Source organism: Lathamus discolor, chromosome 3 (assembly GCF_037157495.1).
Source record: "Lathamus discolor isolate bLatDis1 chromosome 3, bLatDis1.hap1, whole genome shotgun sequence".
NCBI lineage: Eukaryota > Metazoa > Chordata > Aves > Psittaciformes > Psittacidae > Lathamus > Lathamus discolor.
In genome coordinates, this window is record NC_088886.1 from 3,672,315 (window position 1) to 3,692,613 (window position 20,299).

Below are 20,299 nucleotides of genomic sequence, written 5' to 3' on the forward strand. Positions count from 1 at the left end.
TCCAGCCTGAACATCTCTGTGTGTGTTTGCAGGCCAACAGAGCTTTCCCATTCAGTTTCCTGCTTTAATTCGTTTCTATAAGTACATCAGAGTCGCTGTGGCTTCTCTTGCCCTCCTAAGCTAGATGTGCTGAGGGATTCTTGCCTTTTTTAAAGGCTTTTGTAAAGTAGGTTCTTCATTCATCGGCCTTAAGCTGCTTAAAATGATCATTGGCTGTATCAGGAGCCGAGGGTTTAAGAGCAGAACCTCAAACCGCAGGATTTGGGAAGGATGCGACTTGGAGTGTCCGGAGCTGGCGGTACTGCTTAACATGCTAGCGAACACGGCCTTGCGTTCTCCGTACCCGGGGCTCGGCAGCACAAGTTTGGGTTCATGAGGAAGATGAGTGGGGTTCGTCCATTTTGTGATTTTAGTGCCTTCTGCCGGTCAGAGAGGAGGAGACTGCGTTTAACGGCTTATCATCAGCCCCCGGTTAGAGCACATGATCTAACACGCTGCTTCAGTGCCAGTACAACAGATACTTGTTGCTTTTTATCTGATGGAATCTCATGGATATAATGCAGTTCATGTAGCAGGGCTGACCAGCAAAGAGGATTGTAGGTGCAAAGCAGACAACACCTTGGTCCAAAGGTCTAGCTATTGGCTTGAAGTGTGGATGTAGCAGATTGCCTTTCTCATCCTTGCCCTGCCTTTCTGCTTGCCTTTGCTAACAGCACTTCATTTCTGTGTTCCTGTAAATTAGTGATCACAATCTTAATCTGGTTTATGAAGCCTTCAGACTAGCAGCAAGCAGAGGTATAATGCTACCATGATCAAATTTAAACCCCCCTGAATAATGGCCGCAAGTATCTCCTGTTCCTCTTCAGAACTGAAGAGGTAGTGCACACAGTGTCAGGCACACCATATGTCTTTATATTCCAAGCAAAGGTAAAGATTTAAAACTAAACCCCATGTTGCTCTTTGTACAAAACTCATGGAAGACTCTGGCCCCACAACAGGGGGTAATCTGTCAGTGCAGAAAGAAACGGGCGTCCTGCCTGCAGAATTTTATGACCTGTTTTAAGAATCATGGAACCATAGAATAGTTAGGGTTGGAAAGGACCTTAAGATCATCCCGTTCCAACCCCCCTGCCATGGGCAGGGACACCTCACACTAAACCATCCCACCCAAGGCTCTGTCCAGCCTGGCCTTGAGCACTGCCAGGGATGGAGCATTCACAACTTCCTAGGGCAACCCATTCCAGTGCCTCACCACCCTAACAGGAAAGAATTTCCTCCTTATATCCAATCTAAACTTCCCCTGTTTAAGTTTTAACCCGTTACCCCTTGTCCTATCACTACAGTCCCTATAATAGTATAATACAATAATAGTTCTTTAAAGTTTTATCTTTGCTTTTGGTCTCAGAGACAAAGATGAATGTGCTTGTCTATTTGTGTATGGTCTCGAATAATGAGAGCTGAGTAGCTAACGTGGTTTGACTAAATGTTGAACAAAGAATTAGTCAGTGGATCAAATGAAAGTGCTATTCCCTTGCCTGAAATTAGTTGCCTGCACCTTCCTGCTCTGAAATTTAATAACCATGCCCCAGTTTGATAGGCCACACAACGTGCCATCTGGATATACATTGTAAATCCCTCGGGCAATCAGGTTATGAGAATGAAGATATTTATTTTCTGCTTTTTGCATCAGTCAGACCATGCAAACCAATGCTTTGATTGCAAAATAATTACTCAGGCAACCGTACATAACTATCTATAAAGAGAATTATCCACATCCACTAATTCCTGTTTTCGTAGGAGTGGGAGAGAACATGCTGCAGCCAACAAACTTCTAATAAATGCCACAGAGTTTATACTTTCAGCATTTTAATGGCATAAAGGCCATGCAAGCCATCTTTGAGCTCTAGTTGTGCTTCATTAATATAGTATTAGTATGGTAATTAAAATCTATGTCCATAGAAAATATAACTTGTCTTTGCTTCTTTTAATAGGTAAACCCAGTGGGTAACACCAAGCAGCAATGGCAAGAAGACTAAAAATTAGAGAAGATGCTCTCAGCTTTATGGATCTTGGAGATAACCACAGTTACACAACATTTCCCTGCCAAACACTGCTGAATGGTAAGATAACACTGAATTGAGCAGTTAGGAATGAAGCTGCTTCTCTCTCTGCCAGTATCCTCATAGATCACCTTTGGGAAGTCATCTAAGCATTAATCAGTGATCTGCAGTATGTTTAGAAAAGCCCATTAAACATGCGGTGGACAGTGTGTGCTATCCAAAACACCCGTTTGCTTGTTGCTTAAACAGAGGAGACCTTGGGTCAAGGAGCTGTAGACAAGGGAATTTTTCCTCATTTATTTTTAGTTTCATTTCCTAGGGAAGTAAACCATCTGTGACCTGTTTCCTTTGGGAAAGTTTTGAAACCACTCTGCAGCTTAATCAAGTTTGCAGAGCCTCAGAGAGAGTTTCTGTGGAAATAGCTGCTCAGGTAAAGAGACCCTGGGACAGGATACAAGGAGATCACTGGAATCCAGGCTGTGTTAATCCTGCTGCTCACACAACTCCTTGTTAAAATTAGTTACAACATGATTGCTCGCACCCATTTAAGAACAGCAAACCTCAGATGTGCTTGTGGAAGGGTTGCTTGTGCTTAGCAACACTACTGGAAATAGCATGGTTAGATAAATGACACTGAGCTTTATAAAGATGGGAAGCACTATTGATTAAAAACTTAAAGCTGTGACAACTATTTTGTCTCTGAAGCAAACCCATTACTCCAGAACGTCATGGGTCTCACAAAGAAGTTGGGATCTTCAAGGTTAATAGTCAATACATGCACACACTGTAAAGCAACAAGGGATTATGCAGGCTTGAAGGATTCTTCCAGGGAACAAAGCATTCTCCCAAGCTGCTTCTTGAGGTTGTCACCTGCATGCACAGACTCTGACTATGCTGTTCGATGAGGGTGGCCCTGAGGTCCTTTTCCAGATGAGAGTCACCTGTCTGCCAATGGGTGAATCTGCTCACATGTGCCTGGTGTGTTGATCTGCCTGGGGAAGCTGCTGTGGCACTAATTTGTGCACCAGCCTTTCAGGCAGCAATGGGGGACAGAGAGAGCATAACCCCTCATCAGAGTGCTGTTGAGTTTCTCTCCACCAATTTAGAACCACCATGGTTCTGCTCATACCACGCACTCCATCCAAAACCAGGTTATCTTACTCTATCCCAGGATAAAGCTAGAGAAGAGGAGATTCCAGTAGGATACCTGTAAGAAACTGTGTCGAGGTTACCCCTCATTTGAGATCTTAGTTAAATATCTGGAAGAGAAAATAAAGAGCATATTAGTGGCGTTTACAGAGTATTAAATTGGGAGAGACTGAAAGCTGTATTCAGGATAGAAACATAAACTACCTGAAAATGATAAACATGAGCAGAAATGAATGGAAGCTCCTTTAAGAAGACTCTGAGTCCTTAGCTGAGGAGATTCAAGTTCATGAACCCATCTATTAAAACCTGGAAGTAATAATGCTAGGAGACAAAGAATAAAGGCAGAAATGAAGCAGACATCAAATGCTGCCACATAAAGAAGGCTGCAGAAAGGTTTGTGGTGCAGCTGAGGATTTCAGTTTCCATTTCTGCCCCAAAAGGAACTTTTGCTGCTGTAGAAGAGTGAGTCTGGCCACCATTCTTACCTTAGTGCCTGCTGGCCTAGCCAGCCACTCCACCTGAAAGAGCAGAGGTAAGGCCAGGAGAAGGGTGGAACCAGAAACTATTTCTGCTTCTCCCATCTTCAGATAGCACCAATGCCTGGAAGAGCTGTGCTTCACCCTGGAGAAGGAAGCGTGATCCTGCTGTGGGTCAGGCTCCCAGGCTGGGAAGTTCTGCTCAAGGCAGAATGTTTTACATACAGCAATTCTACTTCATGCAGTAGTTGATATGGTTTGATTTGGTATCCAGAACTACAAAACATCTCCCTTTCTTACTGTGAGGACCCCTTGTGAACTTCCGATGTCTGGGGTGAAGAACACCATTCCCTATAAAACCGGTCTTTGAAATGCTGTGTCAGGGCACCTTGGTTCTGCTTCCAGCTCTGCTTATAGCAGCTTTTGCCATGCCTGGCTTGAGCTATCTATAAGAGAGATAGCATGGACATGAGAGATGTAGTGAAGGCTGCAGGCACCTGGAGAGTCCTTACTCCTTTACTCTCCTACTATGTCATTTTCCCAGCAGAATGTGGGCACTGGACAAACGGCTTCTCCTTCTTGCTCCAAGAACACCAGTATCTTCACTCTTGCCATACATAGTTTAAGGAGATGATTATGCTTACACAGCTTGTTACACAGATTTAGCTCCTTTAACTAAATTACCTGCAGAGAGGCAGAGATTTGGCCCTTAATGAATTTAATTCGTTTCACTTGGCTGCCGGTAGATGGCTCCCTAAATTTGCAGTCCCTTATTTACCACGTTGTTTATTGAATGATGTTGGACACATTTTCAATGGAAAATGTTTCCAGTGTGTTTGCTTGGAGGAAGTTTACGTAAGAAGAACAAGGAAGCAATGGACTGAGTAAATAGACTGTTACCAAACAAGACACAGGATTGGTTTGCTTTGCAAAATGGTTTTGGGCTGCAGTCCAAAAGGTTTTTCTTGTGCAGGACTTGTAACTCATCGAGCCTGATAATTATAAGATCATCTGTGTTTGCAGGATGCGTTTACCACATCTGAGTATAGCAAAGTAAAGTTAATTATCAATTATAGAAACGTTTTAGTCCTGTATTTTAAAGGATTTGTGTGGTTTATGGACAGGTACCCTGGTTAATTGATTGAAATGCTTCTTCGTTCATACCCCATCAGGATGAGATGTTGTTTCACAGGTGCGTGTGTGTTAATAGAACACTGTGTCCAGGCTCTTTAGATAGGTGCTTTGCCCAAGTACAGCTTGCAAAGGCAGACTCAACTGGTTATTCCTCACCCCTCTGTTCATGGTTTATCAGAGAAGATGAAAAGGTGACTTTCAACATGACAGTCCATGTCTTGGTAAATTGCTGGGGTTTTCCCCCAGTCCCCAGATCAGCAAGGTAACTAAAAGGGAAATATAACAGCTAAGGTGCACACTCATCACCCTCAACTCACAGTTCATATGTGCTCAGCTTTCATCTTGGTGGAGCACTCACATGATAGGTGAGGATCACCCCTTAGCTTCCCAGAGACCACTCATTCAGAGCAGCAGATGCTGATCAATGACAGCTGCATAAATCATAGAATCATAGAACAGTTAGGGTAGGAAAGGACCTCAAGATCATCCAGTTCCAACCCCCCTGCCATGGACAGGGACACCTCACACTAAACCATCCCACCCAAGGCTAACTCCTTTTTGGAGGCAGTGATGTTTTTCAAAGGCTGATGCATTCTACCACTGGAATCCAGTGTAGAACAAGCAAGATTCCTTCTTTGCTTTCCAAAACATGATGAACAATTGCAAAGTGTTAATGCAGAGTAACTATTCAGTATCTTCATAATGCAGATAAAATTCCAGGTTTTAGATTGATTACTAGAAATACGTAGCCTTTCTCCAAACATTTATTTAAATTAAATTGGGCTGTATGAAGGAATTAATTGCAGTGTACATAGTCTCTCTACCGAAGTTAGTCTTCATTTGCCTTCACCCTTATTCTGAGATACCAGTCACCCTTGAGGACAATACACAGGCACAAACAACTTTATGAAGAATAAGCAGCCCAACACTCCAAATACATCATCACTTGCACACAATTTCACCCTAATTTAAAAGAAAACACTTCCTTTTTCAACTGCAGGTAAAATTTGCCACACAACAGTTGGTTTTGAATCAGAGGAAGGTGCTAGTTCCTGAAGAGATACCTGGAGAAATGTTTTGTTGCAGACTGAAATTCCATGTAACAGGTCTTTGCAGCCAATTGGTCACATTCTCCTCTTTGCAAAGCAAGAGTTTGTTTCTTCAGGTAACTCATTTCCTTCACTTAATTCACTTTTAAGATGAGAAGACAAGAGGCAGGCAGATTATGGGACTCACAGTGCCTGTCAGTGGCAGCACTCACCTTACTGCTCGGAATAACACAGCGACACCTCAGCATCAATCATACTGACGTGACAGCAATATGGAGGCAAGATTTGTTGATACCATGAATTCTAGTGTCTGGCATTAATGGATTTACAATGATAAAAGGCTGCTGTTCCCCCCCCCCCCCCCCATATTCCTTCGCTTTTTCCTTGACATTTTTGCTTAGTTTGGTTAGTGGTTCTCTTTCCAAGGTCACGTGTACATTTCTACCAACATCAGTCATCTCTTACTATTTAAGGTCATTGGCACTGACTTTGTAGACTTTTACTGGGCTGTTAATGTCCAAAAAATAATGAGGAATCTTTGTTAGTTTTCTGAAACTCACGTGCTGATGTTGACTCTTACATGAATAGGGGGATTTCATTCATATTTAGACCAACTATATGGAGAAAACCTGCTTATTTGCAAAGCAATACCCTCCCATTGACAGCACATAATACATGCTGTATTTGATGGCGATCTAGTTCGGATTAATATTGTATCTTTGAATTGAAAATACATCGATTGTTTACTTTTGTACACAGATGTCCCATATTAGATAGGGTAGAGTTAGAGGTTTTTTGGGTTTTCTATCTCTGTTGATACTTCTGTATAAAATACATCAAGAAGATGCGTAAGAGATCGTTCATAAAGAGGTGGGTTCCTGTCCTCTGCTCCATTTTAGCTTTGCAGCCTTGTGCAGTGATGATCTGTGATTAGTGCAAAGGCCCTTCACTCTCAAGGAGAGACTGTTCATTGCTTTAAAGCTTTGTTGCTCCTAGTTACTGTCCTGCTCTGTCAGCCAGGCTGTGGCCTCTCTGGCAAGGGTGGCAGAGCAGGATGAGTGTCCCCACCTCAGACAGCAGTTTCAAGCCCTGGTATCTACACGCAGGCTTTCCTTCCTGGCAGTTGCAGATGTCAGAGCACATCTGTCAGGCACAGCTGAGGTGCAGACACATCTCATCTGACTGCCCTTCCATCGGTCGCCTGCAGCATGGAGGTAGGTGGGCAGCCAAGTCTGCCAGAGCTCATCTGGCCAAGCTCTGAGCTGCAGAACAAATCCTTGAAGAGCAGGGCACTGACAGATGAGCAAAGGTGACATCAAAGCTCAGAACTAGTTACCTCAAACCCTCCTGTTGTGGATGTTGGAGCTGTAGGAAACAGCTAACACACAGCTCCGGTGCTGGGGCAGAGGGAGGTGGGCACTGCGGGTAGTGGGGGCTGTTTCAAGCTCAGCCATTCCTGCTCATCAGACACAGACCTAGAGTTTCCCATGTCATGACTGCATTTCGAAGTGTACCCTGGGTCTTCAGACAGCCCACACTAACAAATCAGTGGTAGAAGGCTATTAAATAAGCTGTTAAATATGTCGATTTGGGGATGATGCTGAGCTGCCTCTATGTGTCCAAAAACTTCATTAAGTTCTTCTGTCTGTGGTAACTGATCAGAGGGGAAATGAAACCTAAAATCCAAGGTCTCTTGATTGAACTTAGATATGCTGTGCTCTGTGTGTTGGGGCTTCAGGGCCAGGCTGCTCTTTGCACCTTCTGGCATTGATAAGAATTTCCCTTTTCTGAAATGCAGGATTCCCAGTTTCAGTATCAGAGTTAGGCAATGCCATTTTCCCTTAAGGAGGTCTACATTAGCCTTCCTGCATCTTGGACTGATGCTGTTTCAGAAAGGAAATTCCATGTGGGATGGAAAGGGGAAACATTTGTGGTGGTTCTTCATGCTTAGGTCTGTTCTTGTAAGCACACACACAATGTATGAGGATTTTCTCATTAAATCAGAATGGTTTGGGTTGGAAAGGACCTTAAAGCTCCTCCAGTTCCAACCCCCTGCCATGGGCAGGGACCCCTTCCACTGGAGCAGCTTGCTCCAAGCCCCTGTGTCCAACCTGGCCTTGAGCACTGCCAGGGATGGGGCAGCCACAGTTTATGTGGATGTGAGCACGTAAATTAGCTTATCTTGTCCACTCTGTGTGATGAACTTATCCTGTGTGCAATTCTACATGCAGGCAGTAGCTCAAGAGCAGGAGTCTTTGTCTCGGCAGAGGTTTGTGGGATATTTTCTCCCCTTCCCCTGGAGAAGAGCAGTCCTTTCACAGTGCTGTACAATAGGTCTTTGCTTTGCAGTATCTCCATCTGTGTGCACGTGCGTGCATCTGTGTAACGCCTGACAGCACATTTCTGCAGTGGGCCATAATCTTACCCACATGGGATTCGCTTTATGTATGCACAGAGCCTGATTAACTCCAATGGGATCGCTCACAAACATATATATTTGCAGATTTTGGGGCCCCTGTGTAAACATACACAAACAGAAGAGCAGAATAATTCCGTGCAGCTGGAAACTGACGGCTTCTGCGAGTGGAAAAACTGGTGTACTCAGATTGCAGCCGCAATGTGCTAGAAACATTTGCACAATGCAAACAGATGGAATCGGATGAATTAACACACGCTACTTTTGGACACTTCTGGGTTACTATTAATAGTTCTCTGCTTTAGATTAATGCACAGCATATGTCAAGTAACAGCGACTTTAAATTATCTGCTAGAATGTGTCCCAGGCTCTAGATTTTTTTTTTTCTAAGTCCCAAAATAGTTCCTTTTTAACTCCCTGCCCTCTTCTTCCCGTTAGGATGACCTCAAATACAACATGTTTATGGAGAGACTGGTGGCAATGACTTGTTTGGATGGCGAGACGGTAATTTCGCTGTTCTGTCTATGTTGTGAATCCCTGTTAGGGATGGTTTTTAGTCTTTCTGAAGGAAAAAATGGTACCATCTAGGGTACAGCAGACCCAGAGCCTGGTCTTGGCCCTGTGAGCACCTACAGTGTGCAGAAGCGTGTCCCTCAGCCGTGCTGGGTGGGTGTGTGGGTGGCCACAGAAGCCAGCAGTGCCCTGCAAAGCTGTGATCCTGCCGGGGGTGAGCACATGAGCCGCTGTCAGTGGTTTTGGGGGTGAGCACGAGACCTCGGCAGTGATTTAGGGGTAAGCACACACAAGACCCAGGCAGTGGTTTAGGGGTGAGCACACAGGAGACCCTCCAGTGATTTTGGGGTGAGCACGCACAAGACCCAGGCAGGAGTTTCGGGGGTGAGCACACAGGAGTCGCTGGCAGTGATTTAGGGGTGAGCACACGCAAGACCCTCGCAGTGGCTTAGGGATGAGCACACAGGAGACCCTGGCAGTGATTTAGGGGTGAGCACACACAAGACCCTCGCAGTGGCTTAGGGATGAGCACACAGGAGACCCTGGCAGAGTTTTTGGGGTAAGCATGTGAGACGCTGGCAGTGTTTTGGGGGTGAGCCCGTGTGGGTCCCTGGCAGCAGTGCTGAGCAGAGACCACAGCTGCCCACGGCCTCCAGCTGAGCTCCTCGGGGCCGGTTGGTGTGACCCGGGGGAAGAGCCTTTTCCCTAAGCACGGGCGGGCCTGCGCTAACACAACCGGTACCCGCAGCCCGCTCCCTTTGCACTGCGGAACGGAGCGAGCCGAGCCCAGGGCGCGCTCCGCCCGCACCACGGCACCGACCGGGCGCGCAGGGCGCAGCCTGCCCCAGGCCGGGCCGCGGCCGCAGCGGCTCCCGTCCGAGCGCCCGGCTCCGGTGGGTGCGCAGCGGCACGGGGCCGGCCGCGCGCCCCGCCGTAAGTCTGCGAGGAGCGGCCCCTGCGCGGCCGGGGGGCGGAGGCGGGCGGGCGCCGTTGGCGGGGGGGGGGGGAGCTGGGCCGGCCGCGCCGCGCGGGTGCGCGCCTCCGCGGAGCATTACGGCGCCCGTTCGCGGCTCCCCGGCTCCGCCAGCGCGCAGGAGCGGCCGCGCCGAGCTCCGCAGCGCGGCCATGGCCGAGCGCCGCGCCTTCGCGCAGAAGATCAGCAGGTACCGTGCGGCCGGGGGAGCGGAGCGGGGCCTGCGGGGAGCCGGAACCGGGAGCGGGGGCCCCGGCGCTACCGCGCCCCTGAGGGGCGAACGGGCCCGGCGCGGCCCGCGGCTGCTGACAGGGCGGTGGGCCGGGGCCGGGCCGGGTTGTCGCTGTGGGCCTGCCGTGAGCAGCCCCCGGCCGGGCCGCCGGGCAGGGTCCGCCCGGGGCCGGGGCTGCGGGTCCCCCCGCCCGCCCGCCCGCAACAAAGGGGTGGGGGCTGCGGCCGTGTGTGCGCGCCGTGCCCGCCTCTTCCCCGGGGAACGGGGGGGGAAAGAAGAGGAGGAAAGGAGCCGTTTAATGGAGCTCGCTGCGAACAAAGGCCGGCCGGGCCATTGTGCAGCCCCTCTCGCCGCACAATGGGCGGCCCGGCGCTCCCGGCAGCGCGGACGGTGTTTTCCTGCCGCTGCTGCGTCCCGAGTTCGCCGCCTCCCCGCTGCCTGCGGCCGGGAGCGCCGGGGCCGGGCGGCCGGAGCCCCGCACCCTGTGCCCCGAGCCCGGAACCTGCCCGCCCGCTTCCCTGCGCCCGCAAGATGGAGAAGACGGTTCCCTTCCTTTTGTGTGTGATCAGCAGCCGGGTGGTGTTAGCACCGCTCCTTGGACGTGCACAGCTGCTGGAGACTCCTTGTATTCCACAAAGTTGTGTGTGTTTGCGTTTGTTTTACATAGGGATATGGATAGGAATTGCCTTCTAATCCCAGGTTTCTGCAGATCTATATTCCAAGCTAGGTGTGTGTGGTTCCAGGTTTGCAGCTCTGGCCAGCTACTCCTTGGTGCCCGTGGTGCCTCTCCTTGCTGTGATTAGCAGCCGAATGAAAGGGGGAGCCATTGGTTTTGCTGGTGCTATTCAGAAGGCTGTGGGCAGCAGTGGAAGAAGTATCATTTTCATGCCACTGAATGAGAAAACTGCAGCTACGAACTGTTGCAGGTACCGGAGCTGTGGTGGAGAAGGGTCACAGGCAAAATAAAAGGAGGTCAAAGGAAAAGGCTGTGTAGGAGGCAGAGGAACAGCATCAATCCCGCCCCACTCGCAATCTGAAGAGGCTGAAAACATCGCTCCTCTCTTGTGGTTTTCTGCCAGCCTTGATGTGCACCAGCCAGGGGTTAATGTGGCAGATCAAAGCCTCGGGCTTGGAGAGAGATGGATTTGCTGCCAGGCCGTTTTTCCTGGAACTTGGTTGTAGTCATAGAAATCATCACATGAGAGGCAAGTACTAGAAGTGAGAGCCTAAGAGTTCTGCAGCCTTGGAGCTGAACAAAATGGCCTTGGAGTGACCACTGCGGGTGCACACCATGTTTCTGCCCACGCTGGGCACTAGCTCGGTGCAGTAGGTTCTAATCAGTACATTAGACATTAGGCAGAAGCTCTTCCCTGTGAGGGTGCTGAGGCGCTGGCACAGGGTGCCCAGAGAAGCTGTGGCTGCCCCATCCCTGGCAGTGCTCAAGGCCAGGTTGGACACAGGGGCTTGGAGCAAGCTGCTCCAGTGGAAGGGGTCCTTGCCTGTGGCAGGGGTTGGAGCTGGATGAGCTTTAGGCTCCCTTCCAACCGCAACAGCTGTGCACTTTTGGGTACCTTTGGGTCTAATCCGTTTGATGTGTGTGCAGGTAGAGGTGGGCTTTTTGACATGTCCTGTTTGACTGGGGGGCTTGCTGTTCGTGCAGGCTGTGCCCGCAGAAGGACGTGGGTGGTCTGCATTGAGATTTGCTCCTCCTAGGGCAGAGCTGTTGCATCTCCAACTCTTTCTTTTATGCTTATCTTATAAATAAACTCATTTTGTATATGCTGCTGTGTTCCTCTTTGAGATTTCCCATATTCCAGCGTTGTCTTATGGGAAATCTCAAGTGCCTGGTTCGTTGGCTGTACATCCAGTGCATGTGAAGGCAAAAACTTGCGGACAGAAGAGATGTTGTAGCCAGATGTGCCCAGGCTGAGCTGTGGCCCTTCTCATGCTGACACCGAAGAAGCTGCTGTGTTATTGTTTGAGGGGAGGAGAGATCCAAGCAGGCAGCATACGGAAGTCCTGAGAGCTGTTTTGGTGGCTGCTGGGAGCCCTCCCCAGTTCCATTGTTTAAAGAAGAATAGATCCATCCCATTTTCACACTCTGCCCTCCGGTTTGGCTTACTCATCGAGGTAGACATAGCATTTGTCTTATTCACAGGAAACAGCCATGCTGCTCTTGGTTTGCCTGATAGATTGCAATCCAAATGTGATGCAGTTCAGATCCACAGAGGTTAACTACTTCAAGACCTATGTACCAAACAGATGCAAGCTCCTAAGCTGGTTATTACAGCAGTGGTAGGAAAAGAAATGTGAAATCAGCTGTTCTGTATCTTGGATAGACCACAGATGTGCTCTTCACAACCCTGGTTTACTCTCTGGGCTGTCTTCAGCCAGTGTGGTGCACCTCAAGGGTACACACAGAACTTCAGTGCCATGCGGTGCCTGTTTATTACTACTGGAGTCTTTAAATACGGGGGATGGCAGCTACCAGTGAGTGCTAGAGCAGTGTTCAGAATGTCTGTTGAAGTTACAAGGTAGATTCCTGACTGGGTCCTGCTGCCCTTTTGTTGGAAGGCTTTAAACCGGAACAGATTTTTCTCCTGGACTTTGGCCGTCACGTGTACTTACTAGTTCTTCTTGACTGCAGAAACTTACTGTACTGGGTTAATAAGACCTGAAATCGTTAACTTTTAATTGGAAATATACTGGTAACAAATTTTGTATTGAACTATATTGGAACATGCCCTTCTGCGTATGGTACTTGTGTAGCTGCATGGACGCTGTTTCCATCTCAGCCGAAGAACAAAGGTACTTCTGTTTTGTACCCCTGATCAGCTCAGCATGGTGTCTGGGGGACCAGAGGAGAGTTAGGGGAAGGCAGGGTCAATGCCAGCAGACATAAAGCTCAGTCTCTAAGATGTGTCACTAAAACCCAAGCAGTGAATACGTTATTCCTGAGGAACCAGCTAAGCTGCCTGTTTGCTCGCAGCAGGGCTGGGGGTTAGCACTGACCAAGCCAGTGATGTGTCCAGCCCCTCTGGGGTTATCCTGTGCTGTCCCCACCGAGCACACACCCCTTCACCTGTGCGTACTTTGCATTCCCGCTTGCATTATCCCATTTTCTGGGTATGAAGCTGCTTGGCAGAGAAATGGGATGTGGAAGACGAGCCACCAAAAGGCTGGTTTCGGCTTCCTGAGTGCCCCAATAATGGAAGCCTGTTGTATTGCAGCACTCCTGTGTCTTTCCAGCCTTTCCAGGGGCAGCAGGAGAAAAGCTGTGCAGGTTTCTTGGAGTTCAGATTCAGAAAAAAGAAATAAATCACCCTTTAGGCATCATGCAGCATCCCCAGCTCAGGCAAACTCCTGTAGCCTTTGGCTGAGCTGCGGTCTCAGTGCCTTGGCAGTGCTCGTGGACCAGCCTGAGACTGGGTTATACAGGAATTCCAGAGCTGCTGCTTTGGTCAGAACATCACCATTTTGAAAGCGTCTTTCCTTGGAAAGAATTTGTCTCTTCCTTCACTTCTCCCACAGTTAAAGGGGATCCTTCTGACTTGGAATAACGTACCCACCTTACCCTCTGTTTTGTGGTGCGTTTCAGTCTCACATGAAGCCCGGAGTGTGACTTCTTTACCCCTGGTCTCCATTCTCTTGCTGAGAGCTGTAAGTTTTCCTGTCCTTAGCTCTCAATGGAATCTGAAGAAAATTGTTTTCACCCTCATGGGTTCAACCTTTCCGATGTGCTTCCATGTGAATGGGAACCATGTGAAGGTGCTGCTGTCTGAGGCTGCTGGGGTCTTCAGCAGAGCCCCCCTTAAAGGGGGTGACCCTGCTCTCAGATGTTCAGTGATGTGGGAGCTCCCCATCCTCCAGGGCCCTCACACTGTGTATAGACAGATATCGGCGTGCTCACGGCTTGTTTTCTGTATGGTTTTGAATGGAGGGGAAAACACTGCTGTTCTCTACCTTCAGAGCTAGCATCTTATCTCTGCTGAAGCTGCCTTTATGTTGGGCTGTGAAAGGTGACTTGGGAAGGATAAATTTACATTCCTGATCATTTAAAGCCCTTTTACACTGCCTGAACAATGTGTCAGGGGGACTGAGAGCCGCCTTTGCCCTGCCTCAGGGTAAACAGGGATGTGTGAAACCTGCACCCACTGAAACTGATAACAAAGCTGTCGCTGGCTTCCCCTGAGCACTGGATCAGGGCACAGATGTGGTGGTCGCAGCAGGATGCTCACTGCAGTTTATTCTCTTCGCGCATCCAGATGCCATTTGCATTGTCAAAACACTGTCGCAGATAACAGAAACTGGTTTTAATAAGCTTCAGAGCAGCTTTTTCCTGCTCAGCTGATGTGGATGCCTCGTGCAGGAGGCAGCAGCACTGACTTTTCCTAGGAAAATCTCTGTTGGCTTAAAGTGAGCGGGAAGGCAGGGAGCACGGTTCATCCCTACAGAGCTGCTGCTGTTTGCAAGGCTTCCTTGTTTGGTTGGGGTTTTTAGTGTGAGATGTGACTTTGATCTCCCCTGGAGAATCCCATCCTGTGGTTATTTTCACAGTAAGGTGTCTTTGGACTCACTCCCTTCACTGCAGCCCAGTGGTGATGCTTTCAGCCTCAGTAATCAAATATGATCAGAAGAGCACCACAGGCAGTGTTATATGGTGTTTTCTGTTTTAATCAGTGGTAAGGGGAAAGGGAATATGTTGTTGCTCATCTGTGTTAACTTAAGAACCTGCATTTACCCTGCAGCAGTCAGGATCAGGCTGGGTGTTTCCTCAGTGTCACGTTGTAAATCAAACACATTTCACTCAGAGGGGAAGGAGTTCACTCCACAGGAAACAGGAGCTCTGGTTTGGGAGGAAGGCTGCATCCAGGGCACGGCTGAACTGGCAGGGCCAGAGCTCTCCGTCATCCACCACAGTGCATACCTGGTGACTCAGACCGTGAGTGGAGCAGACCTGCTGGCAGGACAGCCCAGGGGGAGCAGGTAGGGACATACTGACAGCTCATCTCGACTGCTGCAGCAGGACGGACAACCGGCCAGTGCCATTTGGATTTGAAGATCCTGATCCAAGCATAGCGACTATAGTAGGAGAGACACCTCCAGCCATAGCAGCCTTCCAGTATCTGAAGGGGGCCTATAGGGATGCTGGGGAGGGACTCTTCGTCAGGGACTGTAGTGACAGGACAAGGGGTAACGGGTTCAAACTTAAACAGGGGAAGTTTAGATTGGATCTAAGGAGGAAATTCTTTCCTGTTAGGGTGGTGAGGCACTGGAATGGGTTGCCCAGGGAGGTTGTGAGTGCTCCATCCCTGGCAGTGTTCAAGGCCAGGTTGGATGAAGCCTTGGGTGGGATGGTTTAGTGTGAGGTGTCCCTGCCCATGGCAGGGGGGTTGGAACTGGATGATCTTGAGGTCCTTTCCAACCCTAACTATTCTATGATTCTATGTGCAGAGCTGTACGCAGGGGAGCTGGCTGAACAAACGGGATGCTTTCACTTTAAAAACTAAACCATGTAAATAGAGATTTCTCTGCTGCTGACGGAGAACAAGCAGCTATGCTATGGCTTGGCACAGATGCCTCACTGTACCAGGCTGTCTTTCTCAAGAGGCAGAGGCTCTGCGGGTGTAGAGTCACTGCACGTGACACAGGAGATGAAGAACAGGCTGGAGTAAGTTTTGTGATGAGCAGGATGGGCTGGAATGAACCATTTGCCCTGCTCTTTCAGAGCGGGGAGGGCTGTGGAGAAGAGAGACTTCCTCCAGTCACTGCAGCAGATGAGCTAGATGACTGCGTCCTGAGCCACCTTTTCTGTGAAAGGGAAGGGTTCTTCCTAACTGGACAAGCTTCGGTGACCCTCAGAAGGGCAAAACAAAGACCTGATGTCTCCAGGATGCTGCTTAAGCTTAAAGAGAACGAAAAAGGCATCACTTTTTGGTGTGATGGCCGCATAGAAACAGAAGTGATTGTTGTGTGTAGTAAAGAAACATGGAAGTGCAAGTAAATGGTTTCATTTTGTTATTTGCAGCTTGGAGTACTTTGAGAATGACGGGTCCTGTTTTGCTTTAGAAGCCGGTTCCAAGGGGATTGTTTTTCCTTCATTGTCGTTTTCCTTTGTGTGAACCCCATGCGCACACAATAATTAACCAGTGAAGAAGGTCAGAAAGGAAGCGACTCGGGAAGATGTACTTTAAACATAGCCGTTCATGAGGCTGTGGGCTGTAATTAACTACATTGTTTGTCTAAGGATCCCGGGTTACATGTTGAGTATAAGACAGTTATTAAAGAGGCAGTTTTTCATTTGTCCTTTTGATGATCAAGAGCTGTAATGACTCTTCTGCCAAATGGATTTATTTTTTCCATTTGGACACTATTTTGGGATTTATTTCTCTTCCCTGGTTGGGTTTGGTGTAATCCACTTTTTAATTGGAGTTGGTTTAGGAAGCATAGCTTCTAGTTAAAAATGATGCTCAGGGTTTATAATATAACATGATCTTACTAGAATAGATGGCGTTTGTCACGGACAAACAGCTTTTGGAAATGGAGGAGGAGAAGGCAAGTGTCTTACCAGCTTTGGGGAAACTGTGAACCTCTGTGATGAAGAAGTGAGAAAACAGCCCTAAAAGTAGTCAGCTGGGGTGCTTTTCTCAATAGGAAAATACGCATTTGGTTTTCCAAAGCCCTGCTCCGGCTGTACCTGGAGTGAGTGAGCAGGAGGAAACAGGGTGCTAAAGGTGTGATTGCCAACTGGAGCAAATGTGGAGGAGAGCCATCAGGGTGAGCAGGGGAGCAGGAAGCCTGTTGCAGGTTCTGACCTTGCTTAACCTTGTAGAAGGAAGGTTGGGGGGGATCTGGCTAATTCTTGTGAACACCTTGTGAGTAGGAAGGAGTGGGAAGAGAGCTGTTGAACCTAAGTGGTGACGTTGGAACAAACCCAAATGGGTATAGGTTACCCAAAAATACGGTTGGTGATTAGATTACATTGGAAGGTGGTTTCTAAGTGTCAGGAGAATAGTGCTTTTCTGTGAGGGCAGATGGTCTTCAAAACAGTGGTGAATACAGGGCCATAGAATCCCAGACTGGTTGGTGTGGGAAGGGACCTTAAAGCTCATCCAGTCCCAGCCCACTGCAACAGGCAGGGACACCTTCCACTAGAGCAGCTTGCTCCATGCTACTCACAGTGCCCCTGACTGTGATTGCAGCCAAGCCTGCTTCTGCTTCAGGCTGGGTAAAGCAGAGTTGTAGCTGGAGCCAAGGGTGTATTTATGAGCTGTGCCCCAAACACAGCACAGCTCCCAGCCACTGCAGAGCTGCCCAGCTGAGACCAGCATACAGAAGGGACTGGGAGCCCCTGCGGAGCCTGTCACAAAGCACATCTCGCGTTCATACAAGAGGAGCGGCGCTGAGTAGCATGGCCGGGCATTGCCTGTGGTTGCACAGCTGAGGAGAGGTTCCTCCTCTGGCTGTACTTCCCATCTGGAAACTACGTGTGTGCCTTGAAAACAGGGAAGGATGTTCAGTTTCTCCTGTGTTGCGCTGCACGGTGCAATGTGGCATCTTGGGGTGCATTAGAAAGGGAGTGGTTAGTAGGTCAAGAGAGGTTCTCCTCCCCCTCTACTCAGCCTTGGTGAGGCCGCATCTGGAATATTGTGTCCAGTTCTGGGCCCCTCTGTTCAAGAAGGACAGGGAATTGCTTGAAGGAGTCCAGCGCAGAGCCACAAAGATGATTAAGGGAGTGGAACATCTCCCTTATGAGGAGAGGCTGAGGGAGCTGGGTCTCTTTAGCTTGCAAAAGAGGAGACTGAGGGGTGACCTCATCAATGTTTACAAATATGTGAAGGGTAGGTGTCAGGACGATGGAGCTAGGCTTTTTTCAGTGATATCCAGTGATAGGACAAGGGGCAATGGGTGTAAACTGGAACATAGGAAGTTCCACGTTAACATCAGGAAGAACTTCTTTACTGTAAGAGTGACAGAGCACTGGAACAGGTTGCCCAGGGGGGTTGTGGAGTCTCCTACACTGGAGATATTCAAGGCCCGCCTGGACAAGTTCCTGTGTGATGTACTGTAGGTTACCCTGCTCTTGCAGGGGGGTTGGACTAGATGATCTTTTGAGGTCCCTTCCAACCCTTGGGATTCTGTGATTCTGTGATTCTGTGATCTTTCCTGCCAGCCGAGCAGTGAGGGGCTGAATCCCTGACAATAAGCTCTTCCGCGTCAGGCATTACACCAAACTGAGTAAGAGATCGGGTTTAAAGCAGAGATCGCCTGTGTCCTGGGGCCAAGCTTTTAAACCTCCTGAGCCACGGATGCGTGGTGTTTTCCATGCCAAGCAGCCGTTTTAATACATCCCAGATTTTCCTAGCGCTGCCAGCAGCCTGTGTGGTTTGATCTCACGTGTGTGTGTGTGTGAGTGTATGCTGCACATGGTGGGAGCAAGGAAGATGGGTTTCCCCAGGGTGTTCCGGCAGCCTGAACGCTGTCCATCCCCAGCAGGAGCCGTTTGCTCTGCTTTCAGAAGCCACCCTCTAGAAGAGAAGACATGGTCCCCTGTGGATAAAGCCGAACCCAAAGGAAATGACTTCTTGCAGCCAGAATACACGGAACTCTTAGTTTTGTTTTTCCTTCTGCAGTCCACTTCTTTAGAAGACAAAATAAAGCTTCCTCTGGCTAATCTCACTCCCACCCTCTGGCCTGAGGAAACATCTGCGCTCCATGGTAGGCTCAGTTGTCCCAGCTAGTTCCCTTTTAGAGTTCCCTTTGCTTCCATTGACATCAGTTGGCTCCACTTGCCCCCAGTGTTCACTCTCACAGCAGTCCTGAAGTGAGGAGCCCATCCTGATGCCAAGGTTTTGCTCAGGGGAGGTTTAACCATCTTTACTGTACAGGCAGTAGTCTAGTGGAAGGGGTCTCTGCCCATGGCAGGGGATTGGAACTGGATGAGCTTTAGGGTCCCTTCCAACCCAAACCATTCACTGGCTCCATGATTTGAGCAGCTCACGTGCCGCACTGATGCGCAGCAGGTTGCCCCGAGTGTGGTCAGTTAACCATGGTGCTGTTCCCACAGAGATTGCTGACACAGGAAGAAAATCACCCATGTCCTTGCACCCTCTGCATCTCTTACACACTGGTTAGCATCTCTTTGGAGCTGGGGCTTTGTTCTGGGGGACAGAGCAGGCTGCAGTGCTGCCATAACACGTTATAACACGTAACAACATAGTGGTGAATAACAGTTGGGAGTGGATTTCTCACTCTTGTGTTGGTGAGGTCCTGTAGACCAGGGGTAACCAGCAGCTTTTCAGCAAAATGGGATCTCTTTTTAGTGGAAAGGATCTGGGGTTTTGGTTTGCTTTTGAAACAAAACCATTTCTGCCGTACTCAACAACTTGGTTATCCCAGTGCCATCGCTGAGCTGGAGCTCACTGCTGGGTTACAAGACGGGTGGTTGTGTTAGGGCTTGACCCGTGGCTGTTTGTTCAAGCGGTCTTTGACAGCCAGCGTTTCCCTCTCCGATGTGCTCTTCCTTTGCTGAGATACCCCTTGGTGGGTGTACCCAACTGCTGTGTCTTCAGGCTTACCAGTAACAATGGGACTTACTGAGGAAAAGAGAAGACCCCAGAGGGGTGCAGTGTGGGTTTTACCCTCCAGGCATGGAAGGGTTGATCTATGTTTTCCCTTCCTGTTGAGGAAAGCTGCCCAGAGGTGGGATTCCTCTCTGGCAGAGACCATAAGCCTGTGCCCTGCTAGCCAGTGTGTTGTGTGTGCGTTCTGCTTGTCACTGCAGTTCCACTGCTACCTTTCCTATGTGAAAGGGGAAATAGGTTTTAGTTCTGACCCAGTTGGGTGTTTTCTGTATGTCATTCCCTGGACATTTCAACCCATCCTGCTTGGAATTGCTCTTCTGACCCTGAGCTGGGTGTTGAAGGGGTTGGATATTGAGTGGAAAAGGGTCTGCTGGTCCTCATCTCTGTGACTGCAAAACCCAGAAAGGAAATACCCGGGGATTCAGCTGAGAGAGTGGAGCACAGGAGCAGATGTGTGACCAGGCTTGGAGCTGCTGCGGGATGCGGAGAGCCCTGGAGGAGAGCTTTGCTTGGTAGGAACTGGAAAGAGCCTGCTGGGAACCAGTTTGTTTGTGTTCAGGGTCACAGGCGTTTTACTGCCACAGATGTGCACGAAAGAGCAGTTCACAGAAGGAAAGAGAATGCAGTTGCTGTGAAGAACGTGTATGAGCAGCCTTGTGAGAGTTTTGTGGTTCTCTGGTTATTTGATGTCCAGGGTCTGTTCTCACTGGCTG

The 20,299-nt window shown here is 49.0% G+C and overlaps 1 protein-coding gene and 1 long non-coding RNA gene across 9 annotated transcripts in view; one reads left to right on the plus strand and one right to left on the minus strand.

Moving 5' to 3' along the window:
* Positions 1-1,735: 1,735 nt before the first annotated feature.
* LOC136011418 (uncharacterized) lies at positions 1,736-3,877 on the minus strand. The gene is made up of 3 exons (XR_010611370.1): positions 3,695-3,877; positions 3,414-3,530; positions 1,736-3,319 (listed from the first exon to the last, which is right to left on the minus strand). It is a non-coding gene; the product is annotated as an uncharacterized LOC136011418 (long non-coding RNA).
* A 5,990-nt stretch (positions 3,878-9,867) lies between these two features.
* The window catches only part of DOCK7 (dedicator of cytokinesis 7), a 110,843-nt gene continuing 100,411 nt past the window's right edge, over positions 9,868-20,299 (plus strand). For all 8 annotated transcript variants that reach the window (XM_065673180.1, XM_065673175.1, XM_065673176.1 and 5 more), the window contains exon 1: positions 9,868-9,960. In XM_065673180.1, the coding sequence (XP_065529252.1) occupies positions 9,923-9,960 (38 nt within the window). In that variant the 5' untranslated portion in view covers positions 9,868-9,922. The remainder of the gene's footprint in view (positions 9,961-20,299) is intronic.